Source organism: Castanea sativa, chromosome 12, assembly GCF_040712315.1.
Source record: "Castanea sativa cultivar Marrone di Chiusa Pesio chromosome 12, ASM4071231v1".
Classification (NCBI taxonomy): Eukaryota; Viridiplantae; Streptophyta; class Magnoliopsida; order Fagales; family Fagaceae; genus Castanea; species Castanea sativa.
In genome coordinates this window covers 6,196,658-6,213,813 of record NC_134024.1, presented here as the reverse complement: position 1 = coordinate 6,213,813, position 17,156 = coordinate 6,196,658, and the positions used below count along the sequence as shown (strand labels likewise).

The window sequence follows — 17,156 nt, the reverse complement described above, 5'->3', positions numbered from 1 at the left end:
GATTTGTTAAAATTCATTTCCAATAAAAAGATATTGAGTAAGGTTGTAACCTTAGCTCATAACCAGTTTTGTAATTAAATTTTGTCCTGAGTGAAATTATGAGTCTTATGAGTCTCAAATATTCTGGGAGGATGATCTCATTAGATCATTTCACAAGATACTTTCTTTTATTTTCATATGTCATCGCGTTCATGTTGGGTTTGAATATCTTCCATAAGGTCTTTACTCCTAATTCAATCACGAAAAAAGATTCATCATCTTGAGATTACAATACACGGTTACCTACTTTCCTGGAAATGGATTTCCTCTTTTATTTGGTTGATCAGTTGCCACAATTTGTATTTTAAACCTTTAAAGTTGAGAATATATCTTTATGAGAAAAATACTATCACACACTACATATTAGTTCGAAATTGTGACTTTACGTCACATTTTGTCCAGTTTTTTGTGAGTGTGTGGCAGTAAAACTCCGTTTGGGAGTTTATGGAAGTTTTAACTTATTCAAGTTTTTAACTTTTTGGTATTATTTATGGGTTCTGTTATACTTTTTAGCATTATTCATGAGTTCTATTATACTATTTAACTGGTTTTTAACTTCTTCTATTTTTTACACTTTCAGCAAAAAAATTTCAATTTTAATTAAATAAAGATTTTACTAATGTATGCTCTTAGGGCATACAATAATTTATCATTTTTGAAAAAATATCATGGAGAATTGAAAAAAATTTAACAACTTTTTCAATTTTCAAAAAAAAATTTTCAAAAATAAATAAATTAATGCATGCCCTATTCATTAAATAAACTATTCTCAAATGAATCCTAGACTGTGTTCTTTTTCTAAGAGGTAACCGGTCTTTGGAAAGAGCGCATCATGAAAAAAAATTTTATGGTATTTTTATTTTATGCACGGAAAAAACAAAAAATGCAATCCATCTCAACAGAAATAAAAAAGACAAACAACTCCTTTTCTAATATAATAATATAATTAAAATCATACCAGGCGTGATCATTGCGTGGTTAGTCCAATTTTTGTTTCTGTTTTATTTGTTTTTTCTAAACAGAAAAGGATGAGGAGTTGATCGTAGTCTGAATTTAAAAAAGAAAACTAGAGAACATCTATGCATGAAAGCATTCAAATAAGAAAATATATATAACATAATGAAAGTTTGACATAAATTACAAAAACCTTGTGCCTCACTTTTGGAGGAATATTTACAGCTAGCAATACATTTCGTTGCACAAATTAAGGTGGCAATCATGTTTTCCTGCCTAAACAGAAACAACAATCCTCCTGAAGTAATGGTAAAGTACCTTGAAAATCTTCTAGGACAAGAAGATACAATTACTGCTGTGTAGTTTAGAATCAAAATCAAAAAGTTATCATATCATAATCATCACCAAACAAGTAACTCAACCTCTCCAATCTCCATGGATCTCCTCCCAACCCTGGCACCATTTTTTGGCTAGGTGATAGCTTGGATCTACACAAAGGACATGTTACCTGGCCCTGACCAATCCAAACATCTAGGCACTCCTTGTGGAACACATGAGAACAATTGCAAAGCTCTCTAATCCCATCACTTGCCTCCATGTTATTCAAGCACACAACACAGACCAAGCCCTCTGCACTACAGTTAGCTCCTCTTCTTTTGAGCAAGTCACCATATTCTGTTATTGGAAGTTGCTTCTTGATTGATTCATCTATGAGGTGGAAGGGGAGAGGTACCAATGAAGGAGATGGTCGATTCTCTGGCTGATAATCAGCATGGTTTCGATGTCTAAAGGATAAGAATTTTCAAAGTTGAAGCAGGTATGAGAGTAGCAATATGAGAATGTGTTTTACAAGGCATGGCAAAAGGTTTAGAGAGGTTGATGTTGTAAGGTTTGGAAATTTAGTGCTACTCTGCAACCCCATGATGCAAAGAATTGTGGCAAAAATGAAGGACAATTAGTGTGGCCGGTGACTTTTACCAAAAATGAAAAGAGTACCTACGGCCCTGGCTATCTAGGAAAACAAGTACGACTTTTGAATGTTTGGACTTTCGACTTTTGACAATCCCATTGCATACACAAGGTGGTAAAATTAAAAAAAATTAAGACCATATAAAATAACAAAATTGTTTATGTAACCAATTATGAGCAGTAGAGAAAAAATAATAAATTTATGTAAAAATAACAAATAACTAATCACAATTTAACATATATAATATTTGTGGTAAAAATTATGATAATTTACGTAGTATTAGAATTACATGCAATAAAAATTTGGATTTTGCATGGTACGGAGTTTTTTTTGTCTTTTGACTATCTTGTCTTGTCATGACGTGGACCTATATGGTACTAGTCATTTTATAGTTTCTTACCCAAATAACTCGCCTCTTTAGTTTCTTATCTAATTCACAAACTTACGAGTTAAAACTTCAAACACTGTTTGCTCTATCTTATCCCTCGTCCCACCAACGTAAAAATATTTAGAATCACAACTTTTTCTAGCACAATTTTGTCACAATTTTAATGTTATAATCTTACTGACAATAAGTAATGTAAAAAAGAATAGTAAATTTATGTGAAAGTAATAATGTAATATACACTAGTTAGTCACGCCAAAATAATTTCGTTGCAAAAAGAGAAGTTATGATTGTGGAACAACTCTCACTGAAATCGTTTATACTTTATAGTACTCCTTCGATTACATCATCAAGATTAACTACAAGTCTTGAAGACAACTCTCACTTTGAAAAATCCTATTACTGTAAAGCTTGATAAATAGAGCTAATCCTTCTGGTGAAGTATGTGAGTTAGGCATCCCATATTTTTGTTAGTTTGTTTTGCTGAACAATGAGACAAAAAATTAACCACGGTATTACCAATATCCCATTCATAATAATCTCCAAAGTCCAAACTGAAAAGAGTAACCCCGAAATATGGGGACAAAAAATGGCATAAATGGGGCATTTGGTTTGTTGTGATATACCCTTTATGTGATGTATATTATGATCATGTAACATTAAGGTTTTTGGTCTATTTTATTTTTTCTAACATTACCATAATTTAAAATTACAAAATATATATCATCTTAATCTCATCATCTTCTTAAACAATGTAATGTTATATTATTATATTGAGATAAGATTATTATAATGTAACATTACAGCGTAATGTAATTTCACGGCGAACCAAGCGCTCCCTAAAGAGAAGGCTTTGTTTATTCTAAAAATTAATTTAATTGGTCAATTGTATTAGTAAAAGTGGCTAATATAGCTTGCATTATTTAAACTAGCATGTAACTCTATGCATAATGCACAGGTATATTTAAAACCATTCACAATTATATATATATATATATATATATATATATATATATATATATATATATATATATGTGAGGACCCGAGGACCTGAGAACCCGAAGACCCGAAGAAAGGAAGGCCAACATTTAGAATGAAAGATGAGGTCTCTCCAGGTGTGCCCGAAGATGAGGTGGCGTGGACGATAACTAAATAAGGGGCATGTTACAAATATCTGGTTGTAATAGGCTGATTTGGAAGGTTGCAAAGTTGCATTAAATGCTGGGCAACAACCATTCCCGCATTAATTAGCAAGCATCTCCTCTATCCGTCGCATTAATGTGGACATGACCGAACGGACAGGGATGCAAAATGGAATCTTGTTCCATTGCCGACGGACAAGTGTCACGGGAAAAGGACCGCAGATTGCAAGGTGTAAGGCTATGATGAAAGCAAAGAATAGTATAAGTAGGAATCAAGAGATTACGAGGAGGGGGCTTTTTGTTGTTGAACCCTCTCTACCAAATGTATTGTATGAGGACTCTTAAGTGAATAGAGCAATAATAACGTTTCGAAGATTGATTTTATGAGCTTTTGGTCCTTACAATTGGCGCCGTCTGTGGGAACAACAACAGCGTAGCATATTCCATTTAGAAGTATATGGCGGAGGTGTATTTGGAAGGGGAAGAATCAGTAAGCTCACGAGGGGGGGAGGTAGCTGCTAGTCTCCAACGTGATAAAGGGAAAGGACATACTTCGGGGGTGGTGAAGGCATATGATGGCGATCATAGGGCTGAGCAACGATCGTTAACTGAGGGGCATATGTCTCGCGACGACGTGTTGCGACAGATGCAATCTGAGATAGCGTACTTACGCAAGCGTTTGGATAGTAAGAAGCGGAGACGCAAGGATGATGCTAGCTCTTCCAGTGATAATTCGGAAGCGAACCCAGGAGGAATTCATCCCCCAATGTTTGAGCCTACCAGAAGTATGACCCGTGCTAGTGTGTCTTCGGGTGTTAGGGCAAAGCAGCTGAAAGTGACGAAGATGCCCGATACTGATGGAATATATCGCGAGGACGGGAGTGATGCAATGGGTAAAGCCCTGAGACAAATTGCCAAATCCCCTTTTGTGACAAGGATAAACAGAGCAAAGCTACCTCGTAGGTTTTCCCAACCCCTTTTTACTGTGTATAATGGAAGGACTGACCCTGTAGAGCATGTTAGTCATTTTTGTCAGAAGATGGCCGTTTATTCGAATAATGAGGCATTGATGTGTAGAGTCTTTCCCTCCAGCCTGGGGCCCGTGGCTATGAGGTGGTTTGATGCTTTGGCAGAGGGTTCCCTGAGGTCCTTTGAGGAATTGACTAGGGCATTTGGAGCAAGGTTCATAACTTGTACTAGGATTCCAAAACCTTTGGATGCTCTACTGTCTATGTCTATGAGGGACGGTGAAACACTCAAAACTTATTCTGACCGGTACTGGGAAACGTATAATGAAATCGACGGGGATGTGGAGAGTGTAGCTGTGAGAACTTTCAAGGTAGGTCTTCCCACGGAACATGGGTTAAGGAAGTCTTTGACAATGAAGGCTGCGGTAGACATGCGTCAGCTTATGGACCGGATAGATAAATATAAGCGGGTGGAAGAGGATCAGATGCAAAGCAAAGGCAAAATGAAAGGGTATCTAGAGAGGAAAGATCTTCGGGGGGAAGGGTTTCAAGGTATTAGGCCTAAGCGAGACTTTACAAGCCATCCGAGGACCGCCGAGGCTCCTCTAGTTAACTCACTATTTAAGGAGCCTGTGCATCACATACTGGAGAAAATTCGGCATGAGCCCTATTTTAGGCCACCAAACAAAATGAGTGGAGATGCATCTACGAGGAACCAAAACCTCCACTGCCACTACCACCAGGACAAGGGACACACCACGGAGAAATGCCGGACGTTACGTGACCATTTAAATCAATTGATTAGGGCCGGGAAGATCAATCACTTGTTGGCAAAGCCGAATGAGAATCAGGAACAACTAGATACTCGGAAATATTGGGGTCAGGCCCCTCAACCATCTTTAGGCACTATTAACGTTATCTTAACCCAGCCAAGAGGAGACTTTGGGAAATTTCCTCGGGTTATGACCGTTCAAAACAAATGTGGGACTGAAGACGTGGAAGAGAATCATCAAACAAACAAAAGACTCAGATCCTCGGTGGCGCTTACTTTGGGTTTTTCTGATAAGGATAAAGAGGGAACATTTCAACCCCATGATGATGCCTTGGTGGTCATGGTTCGTATTGGGGGATATGATGTGAAACGTGTATTGGTGGATGATGGAAGTGGTGCCAAGATTATGTATCCGGACCTGTTCAATGGGCTAAAGTTGAAAGAGGAAGACTTGGAAAAATATGACCATCCCTTGGTTGGTTTTGACGGAAACCAGGTGATCCCACGAGGTATGATTAGGCTGCCCGTGCAGGTGGAGGGTTCTGAGGTACAGGTAAACTTCATAGTTGTTATGGCATATTCTCCATACACGGCCATTTTGGCTAGACCCTGGTTGCATGCAATGGAGGCAGTTTCATCAACTTTACATGTGATGGTGAAGTACCCTACAGGGGGAAGCGTGGGAGTGTTACATGGCAGTCAAACGGTGGCTAGGCAATGTCTAATGTCTGCCACTATTCGCACAGGACGGGGTTCGTTGGAGGCAGAAGTTCCTGAGACATCATAGCAATTAAAGGAGGCTGCTCGGGAAGTCGGCCCAGTTGAAGATGAAGGGTCTGCCGAGGAGCTAACCAAGGTAATTATTGGGGAAGATAAAGAGAAGTATTTTCAGGTCGGATCCAAGTTGCCGATACAGGAAAGAGAAGAGTTAGTTCAATTCTTGCGAGATAACATTGATGTTTTTGCATGGACGACTTATGATGTGCCAGGAATTAATCCAGAAGTTATCTGCCACCATTTGAATGTTAACCCTCATGCGACGCCTAGACAGCAGCCTCCTCGGCGAGCATCTCTCGAGCACGCCAGGGCAGTTAAAGAGGAGGTTGGTAAGCTAAAGCAAGCTGGTGCGATCAAGGAGATCTTCTATCCTGAATGGCTGGCTAATACTGTCGTAGTGAAAAAGAAGAATGGAAAATGGAGAGTCTGTATTGACTTTACGGATCTGAATAGGGCATGTCCCAAGGATCCCTTCCCTATTCCTAGAATTGACCAATTGGTGGATGCAACTGTAGGGCACCCCCGAATAAGCTTCTTGGACGCGTTCCAAGGGTATCATCAAATCCCGTTGTCACTGAATGATCAGGAGAAGACAGCTTTTCGTGCCCCGAATGGTAATTACCATTACCGAGTAATGCCCTTTGGTCTGAAGAATGCAGGGTCCACTTATCAACGAATGGTGACCAGAATGTTCGATGCGCAGTTAGGGCGTAACATGGAAGCTTATATCGATGATATGGTAATCAAAAGTAAGAAGACAGAAGACCATTTGACAGATTTGCAGGAGACCTTCTCGGTGTTAAGAAAGTATAAATTACGTTTGAATGCATCAAAGTGTTCTTTCGGAGTGGGCTCGGGAAAATTTTTGGGGTACATGATTACTCATCGGGGAATTGAAGTTAATCCTGACCAAATTAAGGCTGTCTTAGGGTTGCATCCTCCTCGGAGCCCTAAAGAGGTGCAGAGGTTAGCTGGCATAATTGCAGCCTTGAATAGGTTCATTTCGCGGTCGGCAGATAGGTGCCGCCCATTTTATCGCCTTTTGCACAGGTGGAAAGATTTCCAGTGGTCTGACGAGTGCAATTTGGCCTTTGAGGATTTAAAGCAATACCTATCTAGACCGCCGATACTTTCAACGCCCGAGAAGGAAGAAGTGCTATATGCTTATCTAGCCGTCACAAATCATTCCGTAAGTCTTGTCTTAATACGGAATGATGACGGGGTCCAGAAACCAATATATTATGTCAGCAAGTCCTTGCAAGAAGTAGAACAGCGATACTTACCGTTGGAAAAAGCGCTTCTAGCCGTGGTGCATGCAACAAGGAAATTGCCTCATTACTTCCAAGCTCACACCGTGGTGATACTCACTCAATTTCCTCTACAAGCTATCACACGGAAATCGGATTATACGGGTCGTGTAGCAAAGTGGGGAACCAAGCTGGGAGCTTATGATATCAAGTATATGCCCCGGACGGCTATCAAAGGGCAAATCCTTGCCGACTTCGTAGCCGAGTTCACGGACGGTCAAGCTTATCCCGAAGATGCCGTGATGTCAATAATGTCCATTGGAACGGAAAACATCACTCCATGGGAAGTCTACACGGATGGGGCGTCAAATCGAAAGGGAGCCGGGGTTGGAGTTGTGTTAATATCCCCCGAGAAACTAGTCATTGAAAAGTCATTGAGGTTGGGATTCCCAGCAACTAATAATGAGGCCGAGTACGAGGCTCTTTTAGTGGGCTCCCAGATGGTTAAACATTTGGGAGGAAAAGTAGTGAGGGTGTTCTGTGATTCCCGATTGGTGGTCGGGCAAGTTAATGGAGAGTTTGAGGCAAAAGATGAGCGGATGAAAAGTTATCTGAAGCGAGTCCAAGGGGTGTTGGGTTTGTTTGACAGTTTCAAGGTACAGCAAGTCCCAAGGGGACATAACTCTCATGCTGATTCATTAGCAATGTTAGCCACTTCGTTGGGATCGAAGTTACCGCGTATGGTTATGGTGGAGGATTTGCTGTCTTCTAGCTTAACCAGCATCCCGGCAGTACGGGTTCACAGCATTCATGTAGGCCCAAGCTGGATGGACCCAATTATAGCTTTCTTACAGCACGGGATACTACCTGAGGATAGAAAGATGGCCGAGTCGATACGAAGAAGCGCACCCCGTTACTGGCTATCGGAGGAGAAAAAACTCTATAGGCGTTCCTATGCAGGTCCATACCTCCTTTGCGTACATCCTGAAGCCGTAGAACCTTTGCTGGAAGAATTGCATGAGGGTGTGTGTGGGAGCCACACTGGAGGAAGATCATTAGCTCATAGAGCCATGACCCAAGGGTATTGGTGGCCAAGCATGCAGAGAACCTCTCAAGAGTATGCCAAGAAGTGTGATCAATGTCAAAGGTTTGCACCCAATGTACATCAACCAGGAGGTAACTTAAATCCGTTGTCCAGCCCATGGCCCTTTGCTAAGTAGGGTTTAGATATCGTCGGGCCGTTTCCTCGGGCAACAGGTAATAGGAGATGGCTCATTGTCGGCACGGATTACTTCACGAAATGGGTGGAGGCCGAGGCATTAGCCAACATTAGGGATGTGGATGCAAAAAGATTCATCTGGAAAAATATCATAACTCGCTTCGGGGTCCCACACACCTTGATATCTGATAATGGTCTTCAATTTGATAGTAAGGTTTTCCGGCGGTACTGCGCAGAAATGGGAATAAGAAATGGATATTCCACACCGTACTATCCCCAAGGAAATGGACAGGCCGAAGCAACAAATAAAGTCATCTTGGCAGGTTTGAAGAAACGATTGGATGACGCTAAAGGAGGCTGGGTAGAAGAATTACCTCATGTACTATGGGCTTATCGCACTACACCCCGAAGATCGATAGGCGAGACTCCCTTTTCAATGACGTATGGGATGGAAGCTATAATACCGTTAGAGTCAGGTTTTCCCACCCTGAAGACCGACCATTATGACGAGGCAAGTAATCATGATCTGATGAATGATTGTTTGAATACAATTGAGGAAAGTAGAGAAATAGCCAATGTGAAGATGGGCAACTATCAACAGAAGCTCAAGCAGACGTATGACAAGGGAGTTAGGACCAGGCCCTTGGTACCAGGAGATTTAGTACTAAGAAAGGTAGTGGGGGTAGCAAAGAATCCTGCCTGGGGAAAGTTGGGTCCTAACTGGGAGGGGCCATATAGAATTACCTCAGTGGCAGGTGTAGGGGCTTATCGTTTAGAGGATCTGGATGGGAGGGTGATTCCTCGCCCTTGGAATGTAAATAACTTACGACGATATTATTATTAAGAAAAGAATTTCCTTTTATATGAAGCTTCTGTTCATTTCAATTCCGTACCAGCAAAAAACATAAGTGTTAAACTGACCTTAGTTCTTGTTCGGCTCCTCGGGCCACAAGTCTAAGAGAAATTAATCACTTACAGAAAGCATAAGTGTTAAACTGACCTTAGTTCTTGTTCGGCTCCTCGGGCCACAAGTCTAAGAGAAATTAATCACTAGCAAAAAACATAAGTGTTAAACTGACCTTAGTTCTTGTTCGGCTCCTCGGGCCACAAGTCTAAGAGAAATTAATCACTTACAGAAAGCATAAGTGTTAAACTGACCTTAGTTCTTGTTCGGCTCCTCGGGCCACAAGTCTAAGAGAAATTAATCACTTACAGAAAGCATAAGTGTTAAACTGACCTTAGTTCTTGTTCGGCTCCTCGGGCCACAAGTCTAAGAGAAATTAATCGCTTACAAAAAAACATAAGTGTTAAACTGACCTTAGTTCTTGTTCGGATCCTCGGGCCACAAGTCTAAGAGAAATTAATCACTTGCAAAAAAACATAAGTGTTAAACTGACCTTAGTTCTTGTTCGGATCCTCGGGCCACAAGTCTAAGAGAAATTAATCACTTGCAAAAAGTATAAGTGTTAAAGTTGACTTTAACGCCTGTTCGGCTCCACGGACTACGAGTCTAAGAGGAATTAAAACGCTTACGAGAGCATAAGTGCTAAACTGATTTTTTGTTCTTTTTCGGGCTAAAGGATCCCAAACATCTAAAGCGTTAGCACAAATGAATCATAAAGCCTCGTCGCTCATTATCATGCCTGCTCTTTCAAATGTCAAAAAAAGATTAAGTAGTGGGATTATGGTATCCAGGTTAAGTTTTTTGTGTTTCTTCAAATCACAAGTATGATGAACAATTTAAAGTAGTATTATGATTTTTAAGGTAAGCCTATGAATTCGTGTAAAGTGATAATCGGATGGTAGCATATTGTAGTAAGACTCGTATGTGAAACAAAAAGAGAAGAGCCAAATGTTAATTCCTTAATAAGTATTCATTACAAAATTGGGGCAATCATACAGCCCCTTACATCCGAAAAAAAAAAAAAAAAAAAAAAAAAACAGCAAAACAGCAACAACAACAAAAGAAGGAGACAACTATGATAGATTGACTATGCGACAGGTTGCTTGTCCTTCCTCTTCTCTGTTTCTTTGTCTTTCTTTTTCTTTTTTGGCTCTTCGGCCACATCACCCATGGTTGTTTCTTCCACTGGATGTACTGTGGGAGAAGGGCCCTTTGAGGCTGCAACATCAGAAGGATCAGGAACAGGAATAGGCTCAGCTGGTTCACTTGGAGGCATAGGGGGAACAGGAGCAATCCGAAGTGCTGTGGGGTAGTAAACATTGTCTGGGGCTCGAAGTTCAGCATCGGCAGTTACCCCAGCAGCGTCCAAGGCTTGACCCCATACCTCCAAGCAGAACGCCCTAGCAACCCCTTTGAGTTGGGCAGTCAGGCTATCTGAAGCCTTTTTTATTCCTGCATCGTACGCAGCTTGTTCTGCTACTGCCTGCTCCTGCTCCTTGGCGGCCAATTTCTCTTGCGTTTGCTTAAGCTCAACAACAGTTAGAGCGAGCCTACTTTGGGCTTGTTTTTGAGCCTCAAGAGCAAGGTTTGCTTAAGATTCGTAGCTTTTCGTGGCCGACTCGCATTCTTGTGAGCCTTTTCTACCTCGGACAGGTGAGTGAGGGTCTCCTTCAAATTCAACTCGGCTTCTTTTTGTGCCCTCAATGCCGCCTCGGCATTCGATCAGCTTTGCGGGCAAGATCCAGTGAATGATCTACCCATTCCTCAGCCATAAATGAAGCTTGGACCGCCTATGATGTATTCAAGTACAAACAGAAGAGTTAGCCATAATAAAGAGTTAAACTTATGTATAAACTGTGCAAAGGCTTAAAAATACCTTGGCCAAGTCCTGCTTCAAAGACAAGAAAACCTCCCTTTTACGGAAGGATCGTAACTCTGCCATATCCTCGGGGAGGCACAGAGCCTTCTCTAGACACTCGGCCACCAGGCTCGAGCTTCCCTTCTTTGGGTCCCTCAGGTTCGCGTCATCCATGACAGGGCTGCCCAAACTGAGAGTGAAATTGGGTCGCCAGGCTAACGCCTTCTTTGTAGGCTCACTACTGGGGTCCTTAGACGAACCAGTAGAAACAACTTTCTTGGAAAGGGCCTTTGTAGCCCTGGTATCTTTAACAGAGGGGTCAAGGTTTTCCCCCTCTTCGATGTCTATGACATGTTTACTACTCTGACCCCTTTTACGTTTTTTATCTGTTGCCTCCGAGGGGGGTGCCTGAGTAACAGCTGGAGTAACGGGACGAGGAGGAACCGACACGGCTGGCGAGGAGCTGCCTGCGTGCGCCTGTAGTAGGGCCAACAGGTCGGGCTCTTTTTCTTGGAAACCCATTTGACTGGTGGACGGTTGGGAACTGGAAGGAGCGTCTGGGCGGTAGAACACCTCAAAGTCTTCCTCTGTCACCTCGAGAGAAGGGAGCTCGGGTGTGGCAGCTCTTTCTTCGACGTCAGGATTAGCAGCTTGTTCCAAAGGAGGATGGATCAGTTGGGCGGCGAGTGAAGCAGGGAGTTGTGCGTCCTGAATTCCTGCAGGGGGAGGTACGGCTGATAAAAATCCCGGGGCGGCAACGTCAATTTGAGCTAGCCTTAAATCTCTTGCTCTTATCACGTTCTTCGGGCTTTGGAAGCGTTTAGTAGAGGGGTTGTATCCGAGGATGAGGTGGACTGCTCGAAGCTGTCCGTCCCTATGAACGAATATCTCCGATCGAAGAATCCTGTTCAAGTCAGCACGGTTCACGGCAGACAGATTCGGGGCAGTATGGTAATCGTCTGCAATAAAAATGAAGTCATTTAAACAAATACGTAGTGTGGTGTAAAGCACAGAAAAGAATATGGTTAGTCCTAAGTGCTAGGTTAGTCCTCGGGAACCCTACCTGGTACCCCTTCTCTGGTAGGGCAATGCAATCCGTCATGCCAATTGCCCGAGATGACGAGATAATCTTCATCCATCCCTTTGCTTGAATCGGGTAAACAGGAAATCAGCCTAACAGAAGGGATTCTACACTTCATATAGCATTTAGTCCTATCCCCTTTTTGGCAGTTATATACCCAATTTACATCCTGCCAAGTCAAGTTGGTTCCCAGTTTTCGATTAAGGGCATCCGCGCATCCTAAAATCCTAAGGACATTTGGGGAGCATTGCGAAGGGGTAAGTCTATAGTTTATTAGAAAATCCGTAGTTACTCTACCCATAGGAATTTCCATACCCCCCTCAATAAATGCAATCATCGGAATCAAAACGGATTCAGGTGGCCGAGACACCAGTGGAATATCTTCTATCTCACAATACGTAATATCTACGTCATTGGGGATCCGATATCGGTCCTTAAAAGCGGCCTTCGCCTCATCCGTATTCACTAACTTAGCGTATCTACCCATTAACCCCCGCTACAAGAGGAGAAAAGTAAGCAAGGAGAGACAAAAGGAAAGGAAAATGAACACACCTCTGAAGATCGCTTAAGGATGGTCCTCGGGAGCTCACTTTTCTTTCAATCCTTCGAAATGGCAAAATGAGCTTTATCCAGCGTAAAAAGTTGCTTTTATAGGGGTGGGGGAAGTGGAGGTAATGGGGTAAAAAGAAATAATAAGAGCGGTAACTTTCCCGCTCATAATTAAGAGCAGAATCTGAACCGTACATTTCTCATCCAACCGTAGAACGTGCGCGGGAGAGGAAGCGTCAGGCACCATAAATGCCTCAACGTGGGATACGAGGCGCCAGATGCGGATCATGGGGCAGTGAAGAGACGTATGTACGTGTGAAAGCAAAAAATGGGTAAGAAGCGTGTATAAGAAGTTAAAACTTAGTTATGAATACATGATTCATAACTCAAGTATTAAAGGGGCTGTTGTGAGGACCCGAGGACCTGAGAACCCGAAGACCCGAAGAAAGGAAGGCCAACATTTAGAATGAAAGATGAGGTCTCTCCAGGTGTGCCCGAAGATGAGGTGGCGTGGACGATAACTAAATAAGGGGCATGTTACAAATATCTGGTTGTAATAGGCTGATTTGGAAGGTTGCAAAGTTGCATTAAATGCTGGGCAACAACCATTCTGGCCGCATTAATTAGCAAGCATCTCCTCTATCCGTCGCATTAATGTGGACATGACCTGAACAGTACAGGGATGCAAAATGGAATCTTGTTCCATTGCCGACGGACAAGTGTCACGGGAAAAGGACCGCAGATTGCAAGGTGTAAGGCTATGATGAAAGCAAAGAATAGTATAAGTAGGAATCAAGAGATTACGAGGAGGGGGCTTTTTGTTGTTGAACCCTCTCTACCAAATGTATTGTATGAGGACTCTTAAGTGAATAGAGCAATAATAACGTTTCGAAGATTGATTTTATGAGCTTTTGGTCCTTACAATATATATATATATTATAATTTGGAATCTAATTGAATTTTGACTCTTCAGTTTTTGCACCCAATAATTCACTTATCAAAAAAATTAAAAAATTAGATAGGGCACATGACATAAAATTGAACTTCAATTAAAATTCAAATTAGAATCTAATTGATTTAGACTCTTTGATTTTTGCACCTAATAATTCACTTGACACAAAATTAAAAAAATTAAATGAGATACATGACGCAAAATTAGACATGATTTAGAATTTAATTGGATCTAAACTCTTCGATTTTTGCACCCAATAATTCACTTGTCACAAAAATTAAAAAATTAGATGGGGCACATGGCAAAAAATTGAACTTCAATTAAAATTAAATTTAGAATCTAATTGAATTTAGACTCTTTGATTTTTGCACGTAATAATTTACTTGACACATAAATTTAAAATTAGATAAGACACGTGGTATAAAATTAGACTTTAATTTAGAATTTAATTGTATTTTCTCTCAGTTTCACTTATTATTATTATATATAGATTACAAAAAGTTAAGGTATTACTTAAGGGCATTATTTAGTAAACCATTTTAAAAAATTACTTACGAGAAAATAAATTTTTGATAGCTATTTATATTTTTCATAAAAATAGTATTAAAATCTTCATAAAATTATTTATTACTCTCTCCATCCTACTTTGTTTGTCCTTTATTTCATTTTAGGATGTCTCAAAATATTATCCTGTTTATAAAAGTAAAAGTTATTAGTTTATTAATGTTCCTATTATACCCCTACTTTATTTTCAAAACTATTTAAAAAGAAAACTAACTAATATTTTTTTTAAAATCAAACTAATTGGGGTACCTTTTTAGTTACCTCATTAAGAATAATTTTTTTTTTAAATTGATAAATTTATTTAAGGGTAGTTTTGTAAATTTATACATTTTTATAAGGTAGACAAGACTATAAATGATGTTCTCTTAAAAAATTTAACTTTTCAAACAGAACAAATAAAGTTAGACGGATGGAGTACTAATTTTCCTAAACAACCCTTATCATAATCCTATTTAAAATTGCTAAATCTAGATCCTAATTGCTGAGCCTAAGCCCTGTATAAATGTTGTCCTGTGCTTTGAAAGTTGTGACAAAAAAAAAATCATGGCAAAACTCAAAAGGTTCGAGAACTGTAGCAAAGAATAGAAAAATGGAGGCCACGTTATTAATTATACAGGTGTCTGGAGTTTGGATGAAACTATTCCCAAATAATAAGGCCTTGATTGGTTAGAGAATTTTCAACACTCAATTTTCGTCACTCGTCACTCATCACTCATCACTCAAAATATCACAATATCTTATTCCCACCTGTTTGGCACACGTTTTCAATTTCTCATCACTCAATTTTTTTTTACTTTTTGTGGGACCCATACGCATTCTTGTTAGCCTACTTGTCTCGCACCATTTCCTCCCAAAACCAGAGATTTCAACCCAAGCATTCCTTTTTTTTTTTCTTTTTTTTTTTTCCCTTCAACCCCCAATACCCACAACAACCACTTCAGTTCTGAACTTGAAGCACAAACCCACAAAATTCATTAGCATCCTTGAAGCACCCAGAAAATTCACAAACCCACAACAACCAATTCATTACCCCAATCGTTGTTTTTTTTTTTATGGGTTTGAGATGAGAAAGGCGAAAATGAAGAAAAAAAAAAGATCGAACCTGCGACGATCTCCAGCGGCGGCACCATTTATGAGTTCTATGATGAAGAAGAAAAAAAAAACAAAAAAAAAACGCAAACTCACTGAACCCAATGAAAGAAGAAGGAAAAAAAAAGAAAAAAAAGAAAGAACTGCAACGAAGAGTTCATGGGTTTTGTGATGATGAACAAAAAAAAAAGAGAAGAAGAAAGAAGGAATATTGTAGCATAGACCAGAGAAAGAAGAGAGAAAAATGAAAATGTTTGTGGAGAAGAAAGCAGTTGAAGAGGCATCAAAAGCAGCGCTCACGTGTGTTGCACTGACAGTGGGTTCATGCATGTGGGTGTAATTACGAAAATGTCATTGAAAAAGAGTTATGGAAACTGAAAATACCTAAAATGTGTTTTCAGTTTTCATAACTCATTACTTAAAAATCAGAGAATTAAGTGATGAAATCTATGACTCAAAACTCATCCAAACAAAGCAACTTGTTGTGGGGTAAACAAAATTTGGATATTGAGCTATAAAAACTAAGTATCGGGTGATGAAAAACACTTAAACCAACCAACCTCTAAGAGATGACCAACACATGTAAAAGCAAGATCTTGTTGAATTGTTCTAAAAAGATTGGAAAGAAGATTACTTCAGGATTTGTCACATGAAGGTCAAAGGAAAAAAAAAAAAGAAAAAAAAAAGAAAGAGAGAGAATTTTAAGCTAGGAAAAGGGTCCTCCTCACTTCTCTTCTCTTTAGTCGATCGGTTGTTACTTTTCCAATTAAAAGAATTAATTATATGTTGCTTTTCGGTCTTAATAAAAGTTTTAGGCTTTTCATAAATAATAATAACTAGTATGGAATCAATGCAAATGCATAGATATATTAAAAATTAAACACAATTTTTATTATAAAAATATAAATTATTAGTTAAATTATTAAAAAAAATGGCATATAACACATGCATATATATAAATATATTTAAAATTAAACACAATTTTATAATCAAAATATAAATAATTAGCCAAATTATTTTTTTTTAAGTAAACATATTAAAATTCTTACCTAAATTTAATACTACTTATGATTTTTTTTTTCTAATTTATAATAAAATAGAACGTGCAGTGATCTTTGTTGTGTGGTGATTTTTATTGAGTATATGTGATTGACTTTTTTAAAAAAATTTATATTTCAGTAATATTAAATTCTTAGTATTTTGCATTTATTAACTCACTGGACACAAAGATTAAAAAACTAAAGTTGACATATGACACAAACTTAAGTGGATAGTTATAGTGTGATCCCTAGCTACATAAATTTAGACATGTGACTCAAAATTAAATTTTAATTTCAAATTCTAATTGAATTTTCTCTAAATTTTGTCTAATAATAATAATAATAATAGCATGAGAGTAGTTGTAATTTCGAATTAGGATAATTATATTTTTACATTGTACTATCAATGTAAGACTTAGATTGTAAACTAAACAAATGTGTACAATATTGTCTCTTTTATTTACAATCATCACTACAAAATTGTCAAAGTTCTTCTAATTAAGCCAAATCCTATTCTATCTAGTACAATTTCCTTCTTAAAGTTTCTTCTCAAAACATGAATAAACAAATTCTTCATAAATCTTTCCTCCAAATTCGATCAATGAATCTTTTTATGTGTAGTATTGATTCATTAAATCATCTAAGG

The 17,156-nt window shown here is 39.2% G+C and overlaps 2 protein-coding genes and 1 pseudogene across 2 annotated transcripts; 2 read left to right on the top strand and 1 right to left on the bottom strand.

Moving 5' to 3' along the window:
• Nucleotides 1-1,294: 1,294 nt before the first annotated feature.
• Nucleotides 1,295-1,915, bottom strand: LOC142618577 (putative RING-H2 finger protein ATL49; annotated as a pseudogene).
• A 2,032-nt stretch (nt 1,916-3,947) lies between these two features.
• LOC142620087 (uncharacterized) lies at nt 3,948-6,017 on the top strand. Its single transcript, XM_075793517.1, has 2 exons — nt 3,948-4,636; nt 4,691-6,017. Exons 1-2 carry the CDS (start codon nt 3,948-3,950, stop codon nt 6,015-6,017), a joined length of 2,016 nt encoding a protein of 671 aa, XP_075649632.1.
• A 1,452-nt stretch (nt 6,018-7,469) lies between these two features.
• LOC142620086 (uncharacterized) lies at nt 7,470-9,381 on the top strand. The gene is made up of 3 exons (XM_075793516.1): nt 7,470-8,277; nt 8,710-9,287; nt 9,370-9,381. The coding sequence occupies exons 1-3, from the start codon at nt 7,470-7,472 to the stop codon at nt 9,379-9,381; spliced, it is 1,398 nt and encodes a 465-aa protein (XP_075649631.1).
• The last annotated feature ends 7,775 nt before the right edge of the window (nt 9,382-17,156 follow it).